General features: G+C 35.5%; 6 protein-coding genes across 8 annotated transcripts; 3 read left to right on the top strand and 3 right to left on the bottom strand.

Annotated features, from left to right (window-relative positions):
- Positions 1-425: 425 nt before the first annotated feature.
- LOC110911652 (mitochondrial phosphate carrier protein 1, mitochondrial) lies at positions 426-3,322 on the top strand. Its single transcript, XM_022156273.2, has 6 exons — positions 426-969; positions 1,754-2,103; positions 2,187-2,230; positions 2,316-2,530; positions 2,597-2,721; positions 2,985-3,322. The coding sequence occupies exons 1-6, from the start codon at positions 829-831 to the stop codon at positions 3,028-3,030; spliced, it is 921 nt and encodes a 306-aa protein (XP_022011965.1). The 5' UTR covers positions 426-828; the 3' UTR covers positions 3,031-3,322.
- A 2,657-nt stretch (positions 3,323-5,979) lies between these two features.
- On the top strand, positions 5,980-9,636 carry LOC110911650 (calcium-dependent protein kinase 26). Of its 2 annotated transcripts, XM_022156269.2 has the most exons (8): positions 5,980-6,174; positions 6,505-7,314; positions 7,423-7,566; positions 7,651-7,803; positions 7,885-8,000; positions 8,324-8,491; positions 8,571-8,795; positions 9,263-9,636. In XM_022156269.2, the coding sequence occupies exons 2-8, from the start codon at positions 6,570-6,572 to the stop codon at positions 9,383-9,385; spliced, it is 1,674 nt and encodes a 557-aa protein (XP_022011961.1). In that variant the 5' UTR covers positions 5,980-6,174; positions 6,505-6,569; the 3' UTR covers positions 9,386-9,636. The 2 variants fall into 2 exon arrangements, with proteins under 2 accessions (XP_022011961.1, XP_035840453.1); XM_035984560.1 differs by having other exon boundaries at positions 6,174-7,314.
- Positions 9,637-9,791: 155 nt separating this feature from the next.
- Positions 9,792-15,489, bottom strand: LOC110911651 (V-type proton ATPase subunit c4). 2 transcript variants are annotated; one of them, XR_004881958.1, is made up of 2 exons: positions 13,929-15,489; positions 9,792-10,709 (listed from the first exon to the last, which is right to left on the bottom strand). XR_004881958.1 is itself a non-coding variant. In XM_022156272.2 (2 exons), exon 1 carries the CDS (start codon positions 14,602-14,604, stop codon positions 14,131-14,133), a length of 474 nt encoding a protein of 157 aa, XP_022011964.1. In that variant the 5' UTR covers positions 14,605-15,489; the 3' UTR covers positions 9,792-10,709; positions 14,006-14,130. The 2 variants fall into 2 exon arrangements, 1 of the variants encoding a protein (XP_022011964.1); XM_022156272.2 differs by having other exon boundaries at positions 14,006-15,489.
- A 1,434-nt stretch (positions 15,490-16,923) lies between these two features.
- Positions 16,924-17,300, top strand: LOC110913723 (heterogeneous nuclear ribonucleoprotein 87F-like). Its single transcript, XM_022158548.1, has 2 exons — positions 16,924-17,003; positions 17,069-17,300. The coding sequence occupies exons 1-2, from the start codon at positions 16,924-16,926 to the stop codon at positions 17,298-17,300; spliced, it is 312 nt and encodes a 103-aa protein (XP_022014240.1).
- Positions 17,301-18,099: 799 nt separating this feature from the next.
- Positions 18,100-19,359, bottom strand: LOC110913722. The gene is made up of 3 exons (XM_022158547.1): positions 18,804-19,359; positions 18,622-18,749; positions 18,100-18,480 (listed from the first exon to the last, which is right to left on the bottom strand). Exons 1-3 carry the CDS (start codon positions 19,357-19,359, stop codon positions 18,100-18,102), a joined length of 1,065 nt encoding a protein of 354 aa, XP_022014239.1.
- A 1,051-nt stretch (positions 19,360-20,410) lies between these two features.
- Positions 20,411-20,800, bottom strand: LOC110913721. The gene has a single exon (XM_022158546.1). It carries the CDS (start codon positions 20,798-20,800, stop codon positions 20,411-20,413), a length of 390 nt encoding a protein of 129 aa, XP_022014238.1.
- Between the last annotated feature and the right edge of the window lie 2,666 nt (positions 20,801-23,466).

Here is a 23,466-nt window from a genome sequence, read left to right as displayed (position 1 = left end):
ATCTTTGAAAATGGGTAAGCTCAGATATAATATGTTTTTTTTTTTTTTTGCTTTTTTGTACGTTTTCAGTTGATATACGTTTTGGCATAAATTTTGTTCTACAAATTCAACTTACTTTACGTTTCGGGCCCATCGCAACGAACGGTACCATTTTTAACTTAAAAAACATATTATTTTACTTATTTTTATGTATGTGTCGATATATATTCAGGTTGATGTTCGAAGTAAATTTCTTTCGCAAAAGAAGTTGGACCATATATAATACGTTTTCGTACTTATTTTTATGTAAATCTTCAGTTGAAGTAACTTTGGTCTTTATAGCAAAAATCCAAATTATTTTCCATTTAAACCTGTCGCATAGCGCTAGGAAATTTATTAGTTTGGTTTGACAAAAATGAGATCCCTAGTTAATGAGACCATCAATTATTCAAATCACTTGCCTAAACCAGCGGTTTGAATTTGACTGCGATCCAGTAACTTCCAATGGGCGAACAAACCCACGTCGATTCTTAACTTTGTTATCAAGGGTTTCTAGAATCAATCAAATTCAAACCCATTGGTTACAGTCGCTATCACACTCGCATCCAATTCCCACGAACTTGGAGCAAAATACATCCACCTCTGACTTTATTACGTGTCTATTTCTCTTGCATTTGCAACTCCAAACGTGGTCGTTCTTCCATCAAGAGATTTTTCCCCTTTTCTCACCTTAAACCCCTGTTTCTTCAGCCGCTTTTTCCCCATATTTTTAATCATAAACCCTAAAAAAGCTGTGATCTTTGGGAGTTTTATAGAATCTTGGATATGGGTTTTGTTTGAAAAACGGAAATGAGTGATTTTAGAACCAAATTGGGGGTTGATGGAGGTGGGTTTTATTATTATGGAATATGTGCTGCTGGTGGGATGTTTAGTGCTGGTGCTACCCATCTTGCCGTCACTCCTCTTGATGTGTTGAAAGTTAATATGCAGGTTAATTGCACATGAGTTCTTTGTTTTTGATCAAGTTGTTGTGATTTACCATTTTGCCATTTTGTAAGAATTGCTGGGTTAGGGTTGTTTGTATGCTAATGGCTTTTTAATGAATTGTTGTTTATTGGTATCAACTATCAATGATGATTTAGTATACAGTGTCATCCTATACAAATAAGTCATCTCTAAGATGAAAGCTTGGTCCTGTGTATGACTTTGTTGGTGGTCACATCAATCATTTCTTTGTGAGTCACATGTCATACGGGTCGTATAATATGGCACTCATACGACCCGTATGACACATCAATGGTGTCTGGATAGTGTGTAAGTGGTGTTTGTTTAGCGCTAACGAATAAAATGACCCTATGCTCTCAAGTTTTCAACTCAAGGAACATTGCTCAAAGTTATAAACTTGTTCTAGCATTCCTAAATTATAATAATTGAGTTGTATGAGTAGAAAAATCAGTCTTTTCTTTGTCAAGTATACAGTCGTATGATAGAGCGAAAAATGGTGATACAGGCCGTATGTCAGTGGGCACATCAGTCATTTCTTTGTCAATCAAACACGTCGTACGGGTCCTATGATTTGGCCTTCATACAACCTGTATGATACGTCTGTGGTGTTTGGGTAGTGTGTCACTGGTGTTTATTTAGCACTGACCAATATACATTGACCCCATGTTCTTAAGTTTTACGATTCAGGAAACATATTGTTCAAAGTTAGAATTTTGTTCTAGCATTCATAAATCATAGTAATTGAGTTGTATCAATTTTATTTATGTAGGTGAATCCAATCAAGTTTCACAGTATTGCGTCTGGTTTAAACATTCTTTGGAAAGAAGAAGGCCCATCTTCTTTGTGGAGAGGTTGGTCCGGAAAGTTATTCGGATATGGCGTTCAAGGTGGACTCAAGTTTGGTCTCTACGAATTCTTCAAAAGCCGATACACAAATACGCTGGTAGATCAAAAGCAGAGTGTCGTATTCTTCCTCAGTAGCGCATCCGCTCAAGTATTCGCTGACGTGGCTCTTTGTCCGTTCGAAGCTGTGAAAGTTCGCGTACAAACGCAGCCCAATTTTGCAAAAGGTTTGTCCGATGGCTTCCCAAAACTATATGCACGAGAAGGAATATCAGGGTATGTTAATGGTTATCATTTTAAGATCTTGTACATATTTGTTCTTATAAAATATGAACAGCTTGTTTCTAAAATGATTGCAGGTTTTACAAAGGACTCCTTCCACTTTGGGGGCGTAATCTTCCATGTAATATATGTTTATAATTTGTTTTTTGGTGATATTTTGATTCAAATCAAGGTTAACTTTGCATAACGTTGTGGGCTTTTGGCAGTTTCGATGATCATGTTTACAACGTTTGAGCATTCAGCTGATTTTATCTACCGAAAATTTCTTCAAAGAAGAAAAGAAGAATGTTCAAGGACTCAACAGCTAGGAGTGACGTGCGTAGCAGGTTATACAGCTGGCACTGTGGGTACCATAGCTTCAAATCCAGCGGATAATATAGTTTCGTCTTTATATAACAAAAAGGCCAACACAGTGCTACAGGTATGCTCCTTATCAAACAAATTGGTTATTAGCTGTTCAAGATTCTGATACGAGTACTATTTTCAGGCTGCAAGGAACATTGGGCTGGTAAATTTGTTCACAAGAAGTCTTCCAATACGCGTTGCAATCGTGGGCCCTGTCTTGACGCTGCAATGGTTTTTTTATGATTCCATTAAAGTGCTTAATGGGCTGTAAGTATCATGTCCATATATATATTTTCTGCTAACCATGAGAACCTGTTAGAGAAAACTCACAGGCCCCACCAATTCCCTGCGAACCACTTGGACCAGGTAAAGCGTGCGCTTTGCGTGGGCAGGTGGCCTTCAGGGGTAAGACAGGAAACCAGTGGAAGCTAGATTTGAACCTGAGACCTGTTGATAGCCCTTAAATCATATCATTTGTAGCTATGATGTATTATCGTATCGCTCATTGTGATTTTGTATCTTGTTTATAGGCCTACGAGTGGAGGACACATTAGAGGTGTAGAAAGTGGTGCATGAAGCAAGCTATAACTGTTAATAAGGAGATACCGGTTGTATTTCATATCAAGATTTTATCTCTGATGCCACGATTTGATGGGCGCGTTTTATTGATTAAACAACAATTTGCATTGAAAATGATATAGCAGCATGTAGTTGAGATGATTAGATATAGAGAAAGCAAAAGGGTTTACTTTATCTGGATATAGAAAATGATAATATCTTTCATCTGTTTTGAGATGATTTTGGTGTAAACTTGAGAATCATTGCTTAATTGGTGGTGCTCATCAGTATCTACATATTACACGATTCATTTGTGTTTGGATGGTTTGCTATGTATATATGGGGGTCGGAAAAGAATCTCCAATGTCTTTTATTTAATAAATGAATGAACATAAACACTTTTTCTTGTTAAACAATCTTATCTCTTCTGATAAGGGTCAATCAATACTTATATATGGGTGGGGGTTGGGTCCAAACGACAGTCGTTGGAGTTAAGGTGTTGCTCCCCTTAAGGTCAAGGGTTCGAGCCCTACCAAAAAAACGGATTGGTGTAAAAATCTGTTGTTCCAAAAAAAAAAACTTATATATGTGTTTGTTTTTGCTCGGCTAGCAATTAATGAGCGAATATAAATAAACATAAGCAACTTTATACTTTTCGTGAATGCAAGTATGCAACGGATACAAATGAACATGAACAACTTTATATTTTTAGTAAATACGATTGAAGTATTGAATATGAATGGAATGGAAAAATATCATCTTTTATTAGAGAAATGTAAGTATGATTAATCTTGTAAGTGTCAAATTCTCCCAAAATCTTTCATCTTTAAATACATGTTAATGATATTTATTCCCATCTTCATTGGTAAAGATCAACTCGATTTGTCAATTGCCTTTTAAACTCGAGCCTCAACTCAATATTATTATTTATTTATATACATTCCTACTTATAATTATTTTTATTAAGCTCGAGTTTGACTTGTCAATTACCTTTTAAACTTGAGCCCCAACTTATTTTTTTATTTAGTAGATCTATTATTATTTATTTATATACAAACCCACTTATAATTATTTTTATTTACATTTATATATAACTAAATACATATTTTTAAAATTATTTTCAACATACTTTTATATATAATAATAATTTATTATGTATATATACTATGAGGCCAGTTATTGTACAAAATACCTTAACGTACGAAGTGTACGAGATTCAGTATCAACATGCAAAAATTGGTCTATAACATGTGATTTTGGTATTCTTTAACATCATGCGAAATTGTTTTTTAATAACATGCGAAATATGTTTTTTTATAAACATGCGATCTTCTGTTTTTACAACATGCAACTTTTTGTTATAACGTGCGAATTTGACATTGCATACGCTTCGTACTTTAAGGCATATTGTACGATACACTTTTTCTATATACCATACACAAATATATAATATGGCAAAAGATCAAATACAAATAATCTTAACATACTAAACATACAAATTGAAGGAAAACCCAAAAAGACAAGGTGGCATTTTTGTAATTACCACCAACTATCAAAGTTACAACCAAAAATACCTAAAAAAACACAATTTTTTTTTAACATTTTTTATTAAAAAATCGCTACATTTCGTTAGCAAAAAAAAAAAAAAAAAAAAAAAATTTTTTTTTTTTGCTGCTACTAAAAGTAGCGATTTTTTAATAAAAAATGTTAAAAAAATAAAATAAAATAATTTGTGTGTTTTTTTTTTATTTTTTTAGATTTTTTAGGTTTTTTGAGGGTTTAGTTTTTAGCATTTTAGCTTGGGGGGGGGGGTTAGGTTTTTTTAGGTTTTTTTTGGGGGGGGGGGGGGAGGGGGGGTTAGGTTTTTTTTTAGGTTTTTTGGGGGTTTAGTTTTTAGCATTTTAGCTTGGGGGGGTGGGGGGGGTTAGGTTTTTTTTAGGTTTTTGGGGGTGGGGGGGGTTAGGTTTTTTTTAGGTTTTTGGGGGGTGGGGGGGGTAGGTTTTTTTTAGGTTTTTGGGGGGTGGGGGGGGTGGGGGGAGTGGTTAGGTTTTTTTAAAGGTATTTGTAGAGTAACTTTGATAGTTATTGATAATTACAAAAATGCCACCTTGTCTTTTTGAGTTTTCCTTCAATTTGTATGTTTAGGGGGTGTTTGGGGTTGAGTTTTGAAAATAGATTATGCGTTTTGAATAATCAGAATCAGATAATTAGCTGTAACAAAACGTGCTGCAGAAAGATAGTGTTTGGATTTGATTATGTTGTTTGATATCACAATAATCAGATAATCAACATTGTTTGGATTTGATTATGTTGTTTGATATCACAATAATCAGATAATCAACTATTTGAGTGTTTGGCAAGTATATATAGTTTAAAAAAATAAATAAGTGAAAACGTAAAAAATCAGTTTTTGGATTATCACGTTTTCCTGCAGCAAGGGGTGACCTACTTATGGATTATCACGTTTTGAACTCTACAAAACGTAAAAAATCACTTTTTATTATTTTTTTACCAAACATTCAAAATAGATTTTTTGCGATTTCAAAACACAATAATCAAATAATCAAGTTGAAAACGCAACCCCAAACACCCCCTTAGTATGTTAAGATTATTTGTACAAGAACTTTACCCTATATAATATTATGTTTACAAAATAACGTGCTCAACTAAACTAGCAATGCTAGTAAAGATCGACCCGCTCGTTTCTTAAATAAGTTTCAAACTTAAAACACTTTAAATAATCATATATGGGTGGGTAGAGCGTATTCGGTAACCCATGTTCGGGTACCACTAGTCCACTACCCGATCTGGTACTTCACCACCACCCTTTTGGTAAGCAAAATCGGTAAACGAAATTGTGGAATAGTCACTAACGAAATTGGTAAGCAAAATCGGTAAACGATATTGTGTGTGTTTGGCTAGAAAATAGTGCAACTAGGTTTGTAAGTAAAGGTGGATTTTGTACTTGCTTCAAAAAAGAAAAAAACCGAAAAAAAAAGTGGGGTAGAGTAGAAGCACCACGAAGAACCCCATCATCCGATTTTTCCTCGTCAACAACAGGGGAACCCAATTTTTCAAATTTTCACATCCAAATTCATCACCAAAATATCAAAAATCCATCATCACTTTCATCTTCTTTCCACCTGCTTATTTATGAAAAAGGTCCATCACTAATTCATTAATTTCATTTTAATTTTTACAGCTTTAATATATCTTTAATTTAATATCCCCGTCACTAATTTGTCTCAAATCAGCAAACTTTTCATATGGGTTTTGTCTTGATCACCAAAAAAACACGTTATATGCTTCTTATTAATGATGCAATTATGATACACACACGATTATTGCCTTATTAGTCCGATCTGTGACAAGTTTCTGTCAATTTCTGTTTTTTTTTTAATCAAAACGTCGTCGTCTTGTTCTTCATGCCTGTTATTAACTTTATAACTTATGATTGATGGCTAAATGTTTGGAAATGATATTTGTTTGCAGTGTATTTGATGAATAAAAGAGGGGTTTTTTAGTTTATTGGTTTTAAAGAAATCTTGATTGTTTTTATGGGCAATTCATGCCGTGGATCTCTTGGAGACAAAGAAGTTAAGAGCTTAAATCAACCCAAAAACCGATCCGATAACGGTGAACTACCCGATCAACAACCGTCTTCAGGCGGCCGGATTGACAACTTGAACCACCCTCAAAAGGTCACATCCCAAGAACCATCCAAGCACTCGAACCGCAACCCGAAACCCGAAAACAACGAAACCATGAACCGCAACGCCACTGCGAATCAAGGTTTCTATGTGATCGGGCATAAGACCGAAAACATTCGTGATCTTTACACATTGGGTCAAAAGCTAGGCCAGGGTCAATTTGGGACAACATATTTATGCAAAGAGAATTCGACCAGTATAGATTACGCGTGTAAATCAATATCGAAACGGAAGTTGATATCGAAAGAAGATGTGGAGGATGTGAGGAGGGAGATTCAGATCATGCACCATTTGGCCGGGCACAAGAACATTGTCACCATTAAAGGTGCGTATGAAGATCCGTTATACGTTCATATTGTAATGGAGCTTTGCAATGGTGGAGAGTTGTTCGATAGGATTATTCAAAAGGGGAATTATAGCGAGAGGAAAGCAGCCGAATTGATCAAGATTATTGTTGATGTCGTTCAAGCGTGTCATTCACTTGGAGTTATTCATCGCGATTTAAAGCCCGAAAATTTCTTGTTGATTAACAAAGACGATGACTTTTCGTTAAAGGCGATTGATTTTGGGCTCTCGGTGTTCTTCAAACCAGGTAAATCTTTTTAAAACAGTCGGTATTAAGATTTAAGTTTCAAGATTTAATCTTTGTTTATATTTGCTTTCAAATTGTAATTGGATTTTTTTTTTTAATTGTAAATAGGTCAAATATTCACAGATGTGGTAGGAAGCCCATATTATGTTGCCCCCGAGGTGTTGTTGAAGCGTTACGGGCCCGAAGCCGACGTATGGACAGCAGGGGTGATACTTTACATACTTTTAAGCGGTGTACCTCCGTTCTGGGCCGGTATGTGTTATAAAGTCACAAGATATATGCATATGATTTTATTCTAGTAAGTTTTGTGGATTCTAATTTTAACCGTTTATCTAGAAACACAACAGGGAATCTTTGAAGCGGTTTTGAAGGGAAATCTTGACTTCGAATCAGACCCGTGGCCCCTCATATCCGACAGTGCAAAAGATCTTATTAGAAAGATGATATGTTCTCGGCCTTCTGATCGCTTAACTGCTCATAAAGTTCTATGTATGCTCACTCGCCCATTATAAATAATATTAGTTATTATTTAGTATTTGTTGCTGGTTCATATATGATTAACATGTGCAGGTCATCCTTGGATATGTGAAAACGGAGTTGCTCCCGATAGAGAACTGGATCCAACAGTTCTTTCTCGTTTGAAGCAATTTTCAGCGATGAATAAGTTAAAGAAGATGGCTTTGAGGGTATGTAGATATATGCTTAAAAAAAATACTTAACATTCAACTATGCCCGCGATTTAATGAAGAACCATAGGATGAAAAAAATATAAAAAAATTATTCCATAGTGATCCAAGAATTTTTAATAAAATCCATCGAAATGTGAACGGTGGTAGTAATTTATTTTAATATGTGAATGATAAATCTTTTTAGTCGTAAAGCCCGTAGATTGGCATATGGGACAATATCATTTACTCAGAACTGGTTTGGGCCCAGTCCAGTGGGCTCCAGCCCATCCCTAGTTGGCCCATAATAGCAACAATATTAATTTTTTTTTTTGTGAATTTAGGTTATAGCTGAGAGCTTATCAGAAGAAGAGATTGCTGGTTTAAGGGAAATGTTTACGGCAATGGATACCGATAATAGCGGTGCAATCACATTTGATGAACTAAAAGCCGGTTTACGAAAGTTTGGTTCTACATTAAAAGATACAGAAATACGCGATCTAATGGATGCGGTAAGATTATTATTAAACATAACCATCTTATTTTACCCAAAATTGTGGGAAAAAAATAGCTAACGGCGTTTGTTTGCAGGCTGACGTGGACAACAGTGGGACAATCGACTATGGAGAATTCGTAGCAGCCACGATTCATCTGAACAAACTGGAACGAGAGGAACATTTGGTCGCTGCGTTTCAGTATTTTGACAAAGACGGAAGCGGTTATATTACAGTTGATGAGCTTCAACAGGCGTGCACGGATCACAACATGACTGATTTTCTTGTGGAGGATATTATCAAAGAAGTTGATCAAGATAATGTGAGTTGAGAACTTGAAACAGAATAGTATTAAATAAATTTTTGTAGGGGTAGAATTATAAAATAATAACCAAAGTAATATTATTTCAATAAAGTCACTAATACTTTTTTTTTCTAACTATAAAAACCACTCAAGTTTCACAATTGTTTAATTTGAATTAACCTAAATGGAACATTTATGAAACTTGGTTATTTTTTAGTGACTTTTTTTCTTCACAATTTACCTATCCTTTCATGTTAAACTTGAAAAACAAATTCCCTAAATAGTAACCAAGTTTCATATTTGTTCCATATATGTCACTTAATTTTGAATAGTTTTTTTGTCACTTATAAAAAAAACTATCAACAATAGAATAATATTAAGGTTTGAATGCTTTTTGTAGTTAGAAAAAAAGTGTGACTGACTAGAAATGTGATTTCTATTAGGTGAAATATCTCCTTAGTTAATAACATGTGTTTAATTTTCAGGATGGAAGGATTGATTACGGGGAATTCGTGGCGATGATGACGAAAGGAAATGCAGGTATCGGTCGACGAACGATGAGGAATAGTGTGAACATTAGCATGAGAGATTCACCGAGAGCAGTCTAGGCGGTTTGATAATCGTTTCTTGTTGTTCAAGTAATTGTATGTTTTGTTTGGCTCAATCAGTGGAAACAAAAAATATGAAATATTCTAGCAAGTAGTTATTTATAAATACTTTATTAAATTATAAACCAAGAATCAGAATTGTTTAGGCTGGAAGGAGAAAGTAACATGGGATTGCTTCTATTCCTCTGTAAATACTAAATTCTTTGTACCACTTATGTTTTATTTAATCATCATAAATTAGAAAAAAAAAACTGTATCCAAACAAATAAATAATACAAATTGTTCTTCAATATATTCAATCAGTGGAGACAAAAATATGAAATATTTTTGTAAAAACTTATTAATTAATTTTATTATTATAAACCAAGAATCTGAATTGTTTAGTAACATGGGTTTGCTTCTGTAGTTCATGTCAAAAACAATGGTATATATTGATTTATGTTACAGAACTTCAAGATTACAACTCAATATACTACTAATCTCTCAAATACAATCAAGCTCTCAAAATAGATCACCAACATGATGATCTACACTTACAAAACTCTTGAATCTAAGAGATTTACACATAAAAACCCTAGAAACAGATGTGCGTACAGGAGAAGCTAATGACACAGAAGAGAGAAGAAAAGTCTGAGATCATCTACAAGATGCTCCTATCAAAACGAACATCAAGAATCACTACAATTGTGAATCCGAATGATTCACAGTTTGAAACCCTAATTCGCCGCAAGAGCGAGAACAAAGAAAATATCCCAGCTATATATCAATTGAAACGGACCAGCTGGGTTTTTATATTAGAGCACATGCGGGTTACCCGGGTTGTTATAACAACCCGGTCTTCAAATATCTTCAACAGCAGCCAAGCTTTCTAGTCCAGCCCATTAACCTTGTAAAGCCCACTTCTCTCATCTTGATAAAGCCCAGCAACTCATAAAGCCCAGCAACTCAGCCCAATCCGACTCAGAACTTAATAGCCTCACAAAACAACATAAAACATAATATAAGCAAAATACGTGTACGATAGAAAACATATAAAAGTGATGTTTCAACACCTCCCCTCACTTTTATAACCAAAACCCAACAACCATGTTTACTCCATTAGCCAAAGAGGTTAAGAAAACTTACAGTGCATTTTCTTTTTACCAAGACCAAGGAAGAAAGTAAACTGTCACCTAGAGTCTATATAAAAAATACCATGAGCGAATTTTCATCTGGTAAAACTCCTTACAGGCGATAGACAACTAAAACTTCCCAGCAGTGGAAATTTATTCAAGATCTTCAACAATACACCAAGATTCACAAGAACCCATAACTCGAGCAAAATCTGTATGATGACGCGATCAGAACTCCATGCAAAGAACTCTTTAAAGTTTAGTGTTCATAATAATCAGAGCATCCTGCACATTCTTTTTAACCAACCTTTTTCAAGAAGACTCAAAACCCCAAAAACAAACATATTAAATTTCATGGAACAAAAACTTTAACACTTTATTAATGCAAAGATTACACAAAACCTTACAAGAACAGACACAATCAACCAGATCTACACGATTACACTCAATCTCATGCATACAGATCATCAACATGACGACGATCTGCTTTAACTCTCAACAAGACTTAACGAGCACCACAAACCTGAACATACGAGATCAAGATACACCCTAAATCTCAGTTTCAATATGAAATTCTAGAGAGAAACAATGCAACGAGAGAAAAGATAGACCTAAGTCAAGAAAGTATCTGCCATTCTGAAGTATAATTGTTTTAAACTGTATAGTTAAGTCAAAACCTTTGCTAATTTCTGGATGGATCTTAACATTTATATTTTGTTCAAGAAAAACAGTTCAAGAACATATATTCATTTTATATAAAAAACAAGCCACTTAGCCTACAAAAAATTGGTTGATAAAAAAAGTGAAAACAATGACGTATAACATCGTAATACTGAACACAACTACCAATAAAATTTTCCCTAATTGGATAACGAATTTTAAATTCAAAACCAAGGAAAAATAACATCATTAGACATATACCAACTTTTGACAATGACCAGAAACACAAAACCATATGAGTAACGATGACTCACTCGATTCACTAGCCATATGAGAAACATATCTCATAGAACCAAATAGTCACAAGACTAGAACCTCAGAACAACAGAAGAACATCATCTGAAAAATTTAATCACATGATTCAATAAAATATCAGAAAACAATCATACAATATATTCCAATTATCAAAGAAACATACGACCATATTACAATTATCAGCACTACGATCTTGAGAACATAGATTCGATCAATACAAGAATCTAATGATAGCTCTAACCAGTGCAGCTACAGAACAAGTCTATAAAAAATCAGATCAACAACACGAAGAACCGATTGAAACCAACACTACGATCTAATGGGACTAGACTCAACAACACGAAGAATCTACAAACAACCCTAGACCAGTGAGGAGGAAAAACAAGCATCACCTAGACCATTGAATAAACATCATTACGATCGGCGATGAAGTCTCAAAGAGACGATTAAGAAACAAATAAGGTCACCAACACGGTGATCCTACACAAGCCTCACTACGGTCAGACTCAAAACTTTTAGAATCCTAGACCAGTGAGATAAAGGTAAAAACTATCGAAGAATACAACTTTAAGATAGCATAACCTTTACAAAAAAAACAATCACACGGCGATTCCAATAACCAAAGGAATACATGATCGTTCAAAAAAAACATCAGATACAAATACACATCTGATAACATAGTCACATGACTCAAATCAGATAACAAATTTACAACCATAACAACTCTTGATTATCACAAAATATACAATTTGCAATCAGAGAAAACCACAACTCTCACAAGAGAAGACACACAAGGCTGTAAAATAAGATTCAAGAATAATCTTGACAATACAACTGATTAAACATGTGAACCACACGGCTCGATTAACCAGATCACAAACTTTCAGTCTAAATAACCTTTATGACCAAAACATAAGCTCGTACAATCATGCGAACAAAACATGAGAGGCATACAAGAAAAGAAAATTATTCTCAACACAAGCTTGATTTAAAACACAAGATGCAACCCTATATGACAAGTTCATATATATGAAAAATAACAATTTTCAACTGCAATATATGTAACATCTTTTGTTTTTCATGATAGCACGCATAACCTACAAAGTCAACACAACAGCAACTAAAAATTTGTCACGGAAAAAATTTTGTACTGAAGAGAGAACATGATAATCAATGATTGAGAACAAGATTTACACAAACCGTGTCAATCCAAAGTGGGTTCAACTCGAATCAATACCAATCTCAGAAAACTCACATGTACAAACTACACTCAAGATCCCATACTGCACAGCACTTTAACAGATCTAAACGTTCTTCAATGAAGAACAAAACCCTAGATGCGAAGAACTTTTGAAAGCAACCAAAACAAGAGAATAAGAATCAGCAAAAAAACTTGAACCGGAAACAACACACAACCTATTGCCAGATGAAACTCCCTGCTATAGCATTTAAACATGACTAACACATTTTTCAATTTATTAAAAAATTGCAAAAAAAAACAAGTCATATGAATCACTGGTAACACTTGTCAACTGAAATAACTTATCACATCAACTAGTAGAGAATGTACAAATAACACCATTTGAGAAAATAACGAATAACCAAGAAATTAAGATAAATGTCTTTGTCATTTCTAAATCTTGATACAAAATCAGGACCTTAAAGATATTGGTAAACATAACTACATAATTGAAGGATTAGTGACAAGTTGATCTAGAAATTTTAAGCTTGTAACCCATTTGAGAAACTTGAATAAACATGTTGTAAAGGATAATCAAAAGTAATCAATTATATCAAACACACAATCAAATCGCATAAAGAAGATTAAACGAATAGACCTCACAGAACAGTCAAGAGCACATAACTTTATGCAACAATTTAGATGAACTTTAATACATCTTTAAACGAAGAACACCTAAATCTTTATTAACCAGAATTTAACCAGAAATCTTACAAACAATTCAACACTACAAGAACTTTACAACCTCTACGGATCAGATCAAAACATGATGATCTGATATAAAAAACCTAAAAGATCTAACAAGTATTTTCCACAGAGAAACTCCAGATCTCATATTTTCTCCGGAGGCAAAAGAACACACACAGTGAATGGTGTAAGAAATCGGACCCAATACACACAACGGATCATTAACTTAATGATTTGTCTACAAGAACACCAGATCTAACTTGTTTGTGATACAACACACCATAGATCTACAATGTTCTTCACACACTTTGAGAGAAGTGAAGATATATTCTGATCTGGATGACTGAAAACAAACAATGAACACATAAAAGATGCATTGCATAGATAATGTAACACAAACTCGATGAGATGTCACTACACCAAAAAACAAACAACAATGCTGGTCCATCTAGCCTAGTCCAACATGCCTAACAGGTTAATTCAAGTGACAACAACAAATTTAAAAGATATCAGAGAATAGAAGACTTACAAGACTCCAGCATGCAGAATCGAGTTTAGAAGACTTAAAATGAAATTTAGATGATAATAATCAGAATATATGAATACCAGGAAAAAACTCGTCAAGAAGCATAGCTAGGGTTTTGATCGCAACCCTAAATCTCGTCTGTAGATTCTTCAATTCCATCAAGAAATAGAGCAAGAACAGACTTCAACATACCAAATCTTAGGCTTCACACTTTTCCATTCAAAAAACCATTCACATGTCGACAAATATAATACCCGACCATCAGATCTGAATCAAGCACTTGTCCCCAGATCTTGTACGTTTCAATCCTAACACCAACATCACCAACAATCCCGATCGCCATTCCAGCAGACAAACCAGTAAGACCACAAGCCAAACCAGACAAAAGATGCGCATAGCCATCAAACAGATAATACGATTTCGCCTTAGGGTTAATCCCAGTGCTAATAATAACATCAATAATCAAACCATAAATACCAAGCACACTAGCCATAACAACTGGAACAATCGCCTTCATCACCAGCTCCGGCCTCATCACCCCCATCGACGCCACACCTACACCACTTTTAGCAGTCCCATATGCAGCCCCCATAAAGGAGAAGACGAGGGTGGCATCAGTGCCGAGGAAACCGAAGAAGGGGGTGGTTTCATCACCGCTAAATCCTGAGCCTGAAGACATTGTTGCGATCGGAGAAAGTGAAAAGGAAAGATGTGTTTTGTTTGTGTTAGATCTGTGTGTTGTTGAACACCTGTTTTTGAACCGACAAACCCTAGGTTAGGGTTTCGAATCCAAACCTTCAAAGAACAGCATTAACCATGGGTCCAGAACTAAGATTCTGACTACAATCAGACGTATGGACTTGAATCAACACAAAAAACTAGACCAGCGGAAGATGAAGAATAAAGAGCCTAGGCTCTGATACCATGTCAAAAACAATGGTATATATTGATTTATGTTACAGAACTTCAAGATTACAACTCAATATACTACTAATCTCTCAAATACAATCAAGCTCTCAAAATAGATCACCAACATGATGATCTACACTTACAAAACTCTTGAATCTAAGAGATTTACACATAAAAACCCTAGAAACAGATGTGCGTACAGGAGAAGCTAATGACACAGAAGAGAGAAGAAAAGTCTGAGATCATCTACAAGATGCTCCTATCAAAACGAACATCAAGAATCACTACAATTGTGAATCCGAATGATTCACAGTTTGAAACCCTAATTCGCCGCAAGAGCGAGAACAAAGAAAATATCCCAGCTATATATCAATTGAAACGGACCAGCTGGGTTTTTATATTAGAGCACATGCGGGTTACCCGGGTTGTTATAACAACCCGGTCTTCAAATATCTTCAACAGCAGCCAAGCTTTCTAGTCCAGCCCATTAACCTTGTAAAGCCCACTTCTCTCATCTTGATAAAGCCCAGCAACTCATAAAGCCCAGCAACTCAGCCCAATCCGACTCAGAACTTAATAGCCTCACAAAACAACATAAAACATAATATAAGCAAAATACTTGTACGATAGAAAACATATAAAAGTGATGTTTCAACAGTTCATTAGTTCTATTCCTCTCTAAATTATGTGTACCAATTATTTTATCCATATTTTAATCATCTTAAATGTTTTAAATTCCAAAAAGTAACATGCGTTTGCTTCTACAATCTGTAGTTCTATTCCTCTGTAAATTACTAAATTCTCTGTACCAATTATTTTATATATTTAATCTTAAAAAACATTAAAAAAATAAAAAAATGTTCTTCAATAGATTCATTCAATGGAAACAAAAATACGAGACATTCTTTTAAGCACTTACTTATTAACATATAAATTATAAGGCTAAAGTGAATATGAGGCTGTTGCGCATCTAACTTGTATGTGAAACCTATCAAAACTACGTAGTTTTGATTAAATCCAATTAAAAATTAACTTTCACAAAACTATTTCCTAAATTATCTCAACTTTCTTCCTAAGTTCAAACCTATATCTAATTGTACGAAGCTAAATTCGTCTCTTACTATCTGCCATAACCATATTTTTTTGGGAATTCAAATCAGAAATGTTGAAGTATTAATTAATACTCACTTATTTATCATGTTTAAAAAGTTTTGCAAATGATGCTATCGACAAAAAAAGAATTGAAATTCCATTCAAAATAGTATACAGTGTGATTTATCTCAGCCATCTAATACTGAAATATGAAAGAGCACATGATTTCATTCACTAAATTTATAGATTTATAATATTAAAATATAAAAAAGCTTATGATTTCATATCTTCGTTATTAGCTTTTTAGATTTTTTTATGGACGTGCGCTATTAATCTTGTAGATGTACAACAAATTTTCTTATTTAACCAATGAAGAATACTGATGATGGCTCTGGGATAAGCAATATCGTTAAATATTTGCTTAAAAAAACAAATTTAGGTATAGGTTTGAATGAGTGGAAAAAAGATAAGATACTTTTGGAAATAGTTTTGTGAAAGTTAATTTTTAATTGGATTTAATCAAAACTACGTAGTTTTGATGGGTTTCACATACAAGTTAGATGCGTAACAGCCCCATATTCACTTTCCCCAAATTATAAACCAAGTATCTTAGGGTATGTTTGGTATGTGGTAATGGAATGGATGGTGGAATGGAATCGACGAGGTAATGGAATGGATGAGGTAATGGAATTGATCATTACCATTCCATGTCTTGTTTGGTTACTATGTGAGAATGGAATCAATCATTACTTTTTGTTGTTTGGTTGGCAAGAAAAGACGAAGGAATAAAATCGGATGGCGGTGGTCAGTGGTGGGCGATGATGGTGGGTGGTGATAGGTGGCAGTTGTACCGGCGGTGGTGGTGGAAGCGGAGGTGGGTGACGGCGGAGTTGGGTGGCGGCAGTGGTGACGGTGGTGGCGGCAGTGATGGTGGGTGGTAGCGGCAGCGGTGGACAGCGGTGGTGGGGGTGGGTGGCGACGGTGGTGGTTGACGACGATGGCGGAGGTGAGTGGCGGCGGTCATCAGAGGTGGCAATGGTGGGTGGCGGTGGTGGACGTGGGTAGCGGCGGTGATCGGTAGTGCAGCGACGGCGATGGCGGAGGTGGGTGGCGGCGGTGATAGGTGTCAGTGGTGATAATAGGTGGCGGTGGTGGGGACGGAGGTGGGTGGCAGCAACAGCAGTGGCGGGTGGGGGCGGTGGTGGCGAAGGTGGTGGTGGCGATGGTTGCGGTGACAGTGGTGGTGTTATTGGTGGGTCGCGGGTGGCGGCAGTGGGAGGTGGTGGTGGTGGTCGGAGCTGGCTGGCGGCGGCGGGTGGGTGGCGGCGGAGGTGGGTGACGACGGCAGACGGCGGTGGTGAATGGCGGTGGTGAATGGCGGTGGTAATGGTGGGTGGTGACAACGATGGTGGGTTGTGGTGTATTTAATGAAGGGTGGAAAAGGAATGGAATGGAAAAAAAACAGGGGGTACGGATGGAATGATTTTGAGGGAATGGAATGCATTTTGGAATGGACGATTCCATTCCATCGACCAACCAAACACACTTTTTTTCATTCTCTCGTAATGGTCCATTCCATTCCACCCCTCATTACTTCATACCAAACGCTACCTTAATTGTTTAAGCTAGAAGGAAAAAGTAACATGGAGTTGCTTCTATTCCTCTATAAATTCTTTCTGCACCATTTATTTTTAAATTTAGTCATCATTAAAAAAATCCCCCCCCCCCACCCCCCCACCCAAAAAAAAAAAAATAAAAACAAAACAAAACAAATAAACAAAAATACTAATTGTTTTTTTAGAAAAAAAAAATCTTTTAATCTCGTTGTTTGTGGGACTTAACCTAAAACATTCCCCTCCCAAACTCAGGTGTTTAATTACTAGTTGTTAGGGTATAAGGAGTGGTTAAACACTTTAAAGTGGCAAAACAAAAAACCGACCAATCAGAGCGCGCCATGTCAATTAGGCAAAAGTGTTTAAACTTTGCTGAAAAGTGTTGGCAATGGTTTAAACACTTGCTGAAGTGGTAAACTTTTATTATTATTTTTTTTTTGCAATAATTAATTTAATATAAATAAATTAAAAACAATAAAGTTTCATAAATTAAATTAAAAACATCAAAGTTACACTAAATTAAAAAACAATAAAATTACATTAGCATGAAACAATTTAAACTAGTCTTCGTCGGAATCGGCCAAAAGATGGGGTAAATCTTGACTTGCGAGATGATCTATGAGATCGTGTTTGAGTCTCCAATGGGTGTCTTCATTCAACAACTCGCCCAACACCGTATCGTCTAGAGCCGGCTCGACCGGAGGATCCCGAATGTGCACCGGTGCTATCGCCTTTCCATCGTCTTTCAAAATCATGTTGTGTAAAATAATACACGTGTACACGACATTCCTAATTTTTTTAACCGATCTTGCTCGCATCGGTCGACTCAATACACCCCATTTCCCCTTCAAAACACCAAAAGCCCGTTCGACGTCTTTTCTTGTCGCCTCATGTTGCCTCTTGAATTTCTTTTCGTTTACTTCGTGAGGGTAAGGGATCGACTTCACAAACACGGACCACGAAGGGTAGATTCCATCCACGAGCAAATAACCACGTTTGTATAAATGGTTGTTAACGTAAAATGGACATTTTGGCGCGGTTCCATTTCGTTCCGTTAAAAATAACGGAGATTGTTGTAGAACATTGATATCGTTTTGAGAACCCGGTGGACCGGCAAAAGCATGCCAAAACCATAAGTCTTGAGAAGCAACCGCTTCGAGCATAATAGTCGGGTATCTATGATCTCCTCGCATATATTGGCCTCGATACTCTGTCGGACAAAAACGCCAAACGAAATGGGTGCAATCAAGGCTACCGAACATACCTGGAAGGTGATGTTTTTCCTCATGAGCTTGGTATAAAAGTGCCATGTCGTGGCTTGTCGGTCTACGTAAGAACTCTGGACCATATATTTTGCAAACCGTGTCACAAAAATATTCTAGGCACTCGCGGGAAGTTCTTTCGGCCATATGCAAGTACTCGTCGTTCTCGTCTGGAGTGTTTCCAGTTGCGAGCTGTTTAATAGCCGATGTCACCTTTTGCAAGGGCGTAAAGCCCTTCCTACCTCGCGCATCGGGGGCCTCTACAAACCACGGGTCGTTCTCTTCCACATCGGACACAATTTTTAGAAACAAACGTTTCGACATACGGAACCTATGCCGAAAGATATCTTCGTTGTACTTCGGGTCTTCGACAAAATAATCCGCCATGAGTGTCTCATGCCCCTCCTCACGTTGACGTTCAATATATCTCCTTCGGTTAGATGTGCCGGTATCTTGAAGTTCGGCTTCTTCGATGAGATTTTGAAAAAAAAGAATGCTACTATCGGATGAATCGTCGCTACTCATGGGTGGGAACCATAACGGGAGTTCATCCGCCATTTTGTATGGTAAACTTTTAGAAGGAATTGGTTTGTATGAGTATAGCTCAATTGGAAAGTATATGGTTAAATGGTTTGTGATATATATATATAGTTTAATTTAAAAAAAAAATTTTTTTTTTTAAACGGTCATATTACCGTTGGAGTGCCCCCCCCCTTTTTCCATTTCATTTTCTCAAGACGGCAAAGGGTCACCGCGATCAATGTTTTGCCGCGACCAATGTTGGTCGGCGGCGGTGTTTGCCGCGCGGCAAACTCATTTGCCGCTGCTTCGCCGCTCCCACTCCGTATCCCCTTAAGCTATAAGGTGTGATCATGACTTTCCATGTCAGTGTCATGTCACCCACCTCTAATCCACCATCTAAAACCACTGTTGTGATCATTACCTAAACCACTATCCCCTTATTTATTTTAATTTATCTTATCTAAAGAAAAAGAAAATGATTTCTTAAAAAATGGAAAGGAAGACCATGGTAGTCGTTTAATCCATGCAAACCATGATGAATGAGATAATAGGGTGGTGTAACCTTTCATTCATGTTCTTATGTGACGAATCTTGTCAACCATGACCCCTACAACCTCTAACTAATCAATAGATTCAATCAGTGGAAACAAATATGAAATATTCTTGGAAACATTTATTTATAAGTACTTCATTAAATCATAAACCAAGAAGAAGCTTAATTGTTTAACCTGAAAGGCAAAAAGTAACATGGGTTTGCTTCTATTGATCTGTTTAAATTACAAAATTCTCTGTGCCAATCATTTATGTACTTAACCATTATTTAAAAAATAAAGCTTCCAAAAAAACAAAAATACTAATTGTTCTTCAATAGATTCAATCACTGGAAACAAAAATATTTCATATTCTTGTAAACACTTAGTTACAACATTATAAACCAAGAATCAGAATTTCTATTGATCTGTTATTTTATACATTAAATCATCAACAAAAATATAACTTTCTCTTCAATAGATTCAAATATTCAACCAATGTAAACAATTAAAAAAAAAAATACGAATACAAATCCACAACAAGAAGTTCAGAAACCCTAAATGGCAGACGACTTGTAACGGACCGTCTGAGGAAGTCCGGGTTGATCCGACCCGACAAGCTTCCGGATCTCAGATCTAAACTTATAGATAACATGTCTCCAACTACCTTTATTATGGGAACCGAGAACGGTTATTTCTTCCTGATTCATCTCCAGATCTAATGCGAAACCGGGTTTTCTGGAGAGGATCCATTCCCAGCCGAGATTCCACCAGCTTCTGACGGAATTAGAAGCTGATTCGCCGATAGAAGAGACTGATTTGGAGCTGCGTACCGCCCACGCGGTGGTGGAGGAGATTGTCGGTGGTTGGATGGCGGAGATGCGGTGGCGGATTGTAGTGGGTTGGGAGAGTGGGAGAGATTTGGTGGTGTGGAAGATGGAGGTCATGGTGAGTGTGGAGGTAGAAATGTTATTTTTTTTTTGTTTTTTTGAAAGGTAGGGAAGATGGTGAGAAGTTGAGATGAAGAAAATAAAGGTGAAGGGGTTAAGGAGAGGGGGTTGTGGGATCATATGGAACATCATATTCATTTACCAACTATATAGTAAGTAGTATATACAACTGTTATTTGCATGTGATTCATCGAATTTTGTATATTTTTATGTGTTACGGCGGGGGCCGGGTGTTATAAAGAGTTTTTAAGGCTATTAAGTTCGGATGAGGGTAGTTCTCAATGATGTGTTACGTAAGTGTTTATGTAAGTGGGTGTGAGGATGGGTCTAAAAGGATAGATCTGGGTGTGGGAATGACTGAATGAGCCTTAGAGAATTCACATCCATGGCATCAAATTCTGTGTGAGGTGTTTTTAAAATATAAAGAGTATAAAAAGTGGTTGTGAGTGGAGGAGAGAGAAAATGTTATTGTTCATCTGTATATTTAGAGGGACACTGTTCACCCTCTATAATTTTTTAATATATTTTGAAAGTGGTTGTGAGTGGAGGAGAGAGAAAAGGTAATGATAAAAGTATAAAAGAATATTATTTAATTGAAAAAGAGAGAGAAAATGTAGTGTTTTTTAGTGTAATTTTGGATGAAAATATGGTGGGATGGATGTGAATGCTCATATATATATATATAGTGTAAGTATCTATAGAAAACCCACTTTAATTTAGAAAACCCGGGAAACTCAAAGCTCCCGATGTTTTTTTTTTTTTTTTTTGAAAAAATTTACACATGTTATATACATGTTTTTAAGGGTTTTGGGCAAAAAAAATCAAAAAAGCGCCGAGTAGATATTTTTAAAAAAAAATAAACAAGTTTTAGTGTAACACATGTTACAAATATATCAAATGAATGTAACATGTGTTACACCAAAACTTGTTTATTTTTTTTTTTTAAATATCTACTCGGCGCTTTTTTGATTTTTTTTTTGCCCAAAACCCTTAAAAACATGTATATAACATGTGTAAATTTTTTCAAAAAAAAAAAAAAAACATCGGGAGCTTTGAGTTTCCCGGGTTTTCTAAATTAAAGTGGGTTTTCTATACATCATTCCCACATATATATATATATATATATATATATATATATATATATATATCTTTCTATACTAATAAACAAAAATTCTTTTTGAACACGTGTCATTCTCTAGTAATTTCTCATCTTTATTTTTTTATTTATCTCTTTTATTAAATAATAATAATATTAAATATCAATTTAACTAAATCTATTTATCTCTTTTGTTTTCATAATCTGAAATTGATTTCTTTTTTAACTCTAAAGTTTCAACATTTGGCAATTTAAGTCTAAAGTTTCAATCTTTGGTATTTTAACTCCTTTGATTAATTTGATTTTTCACTTAAAATTCAAAAAGTTTTCATCTTTTGCAATTTAACCCCTTTAATTTTTTTACTTTCAATCCAAAGCTTTTCATCTTTCGCAATTTAATCTCAACACTTTTTTTACTTTCAACTTTAGTCTCTTATATACTTTTCATCTTTCATAAGTTCTCCGTTTAACGTGTCGTTCTAAATTTCCGAGTTAACACGTCGTAACGTGCGTGTGGGGTTCATCGTTTTTTCATCTATTTTTTTCCTGTCTGACCTGTCCGTCGCAGCGCGTCTATTTTTTTCCGTTTGATAGGTTTGTCGCAACGTGCGATTAATTATTTTTTTTATCGGTTTTACACATAGGCTCGTGGTCACGTGAGAAACATTTTCCGTTCATCTAACGTGATATATAACTAATGAATCCCCGCCGCATTGCGGTATATATATATATAGAGAGAGAGATATTTCGATTCAATTAAGAGCCATCACGAGTTTTGAGAACTATGAGAACTCCTACTTTACGAGTGAGTTGGACCACAATTTTTGCACAAACGTAGATGAAAATCGTATAAACACATCTGTAAAAAAACAAAAAAAAAACTGTCGAGTCGGTAGTTTTGCCTGATGTAAATTTTGTTTACGCGCTGCCATAAATTTTGTTACGGCAATGAATTTTTTTTACACCTCGTGTAAATTTGTGCATACAACATTTTTAATTTTTTTATTGAAACAAGTGATTTTTTTAAGATTTTTGCGATTTTTTTTTGGAAAAACCTTTTAAATGGCATAGTTCTCATGGTTCTCACAACTCAAGTTAGTTCTCATTTTATCCTAACCCGGGTAGGGTTCATTTGAGGACCCCTCTTAATGCAAGAACCACGAGAACCAATGTGAACACAACAAAATAAACCCACTGCACTACCACCCAAAACCTGAACACCCAACACCACCCAAAAACCTAAACACCCCCCCCCCCTCCCCCCACAAAAAACTATACCTCAAAAAAAAAAAAAAAACTCTCACAAAACCTAACCACCCACCCCTAAAAAAACCTAAACCCCCCACCCACCCCACCCAACCCAACCTAAATGTTAAAAACTAAACCATAAAGCTAAACCCACAACTAAATGCTAAAAAAAATTCTTTTTTTTTTTATTAAAAATCGCTAATTTCGTCAATTTTTTTAGATACGAAAATTAACGATTTTTAATTAAAAAAATTATTTTGTGTGTTTTTTTTTTATTTTTTAGGTATTTTTGGTTGTGTTCACATTGGTTATCGCGATT

The sequence above is a fragment of the Helianthus annuus genome, chromosome 15 (assembly GCF_002127325.2).
Source record: "Helianthus annuus cultivar XRQ/B chromosome 15, HanXRQr2.0-SUNRISE, whole genome shotgun sequence".
NCBI classification, from domain to species: domain Eukaryota; kingdom Viridiplantae; phylum Streptophyta; class Magnoliopsida; order Asterales; family Asteraceae; genus Helianthus; species Helianthus annuus.
Note: the sequence above shows the minus strand (reverse complement) of the source record. Positions and strands in the feature narration are given on the sequence as shown.

Coding starts and splice junctions, on each gene's coding strand:
- LOC110911652 (XM_022156273.2), top strand. CDS start 829: ATGAGTGATTTTAGAACCAAATTGGGGGTTGATGGAGGTGGGTTTTAT. Junction 2,104..2,186: donor GCACGAGAAGGAATATCAGG/GTATGTTAATGG, acceptor AAATGATTGCAG/GTTTTACAAAGGACTCCTTC. Junction 2,722..2,984: donor ATTAAAGTGCTTAATGGGCT/GTAAGTATCATG, acceptor TCTTGTTTATAG/GCCTACGAGTGGAGGACACA.
- LOC110911650 (XM_022156269.2), top strand. CDS start 6,570: ATGGGCAATTCATGCCGTGGATCTCTTGGAGACAAAGAAGTTAAGAGC. Junction 7,567..7,650: donor TGTACCTCCGTTCTGGGCCG/GTATGTGTTATA, acceptor CCGTTTATCTAG/AAACACAACAGGGAATCTTT. Junction 8,796..9,262: donor AAGAAGTTGATCAAGATAAT/GTGAGTTGAGAA, acceptor TTTAATTTTCAG/GATGGAAGGATTGATTACGG.
- LOC110911651 (XM_022156272.2), bottom strand. CDS start 14,604: ATGTCTTCAGGCTCAGGATTTAGCGGTGATGAAACCACCCCCTTCTTC.
- LOC110913723 (XM_022158548.1), top strand. CDS start 16,924: ATGGCGGAGGTGAGTGGCGGCGGTCATCAGAGGTGGCAATGGTGGGTG. Junction 17,004..17,068: donor GTGGGTAGCGGCGGTGATCG/GTAGTGCAGCGA, acceptor TGGTGATAATAG/GTGGCGGTGGTGGGGACGGA.
- LOC110913722 (XM_022158547.1), bottom strand. CDS start 19,359: ATGGCGGATGAACTCCCGTTATGGTTCCCACCCATGAGTAGCGACGAT. Junction 18,750..18,803: donor GGAAAAACATCACCTTCCAG/GTATGTTCGGTA, acceptor TTTGTCCGACAG/AGTATCGAGGCCAATATATG. Junction 18,481..18,621: donor GTTCTCAAAACGATATCAAT/GTTCTACAACAA, acceptor GTGTTTGTGAAG/TCGATCCCTTACCCTCACGA.
- LOC110913721 (XM_022158546.1), bottom strand. CDS start 20,800: ATGACCTCCATCTTCCACACCACCAAATCTCTCCCACTCTCCCAACCC.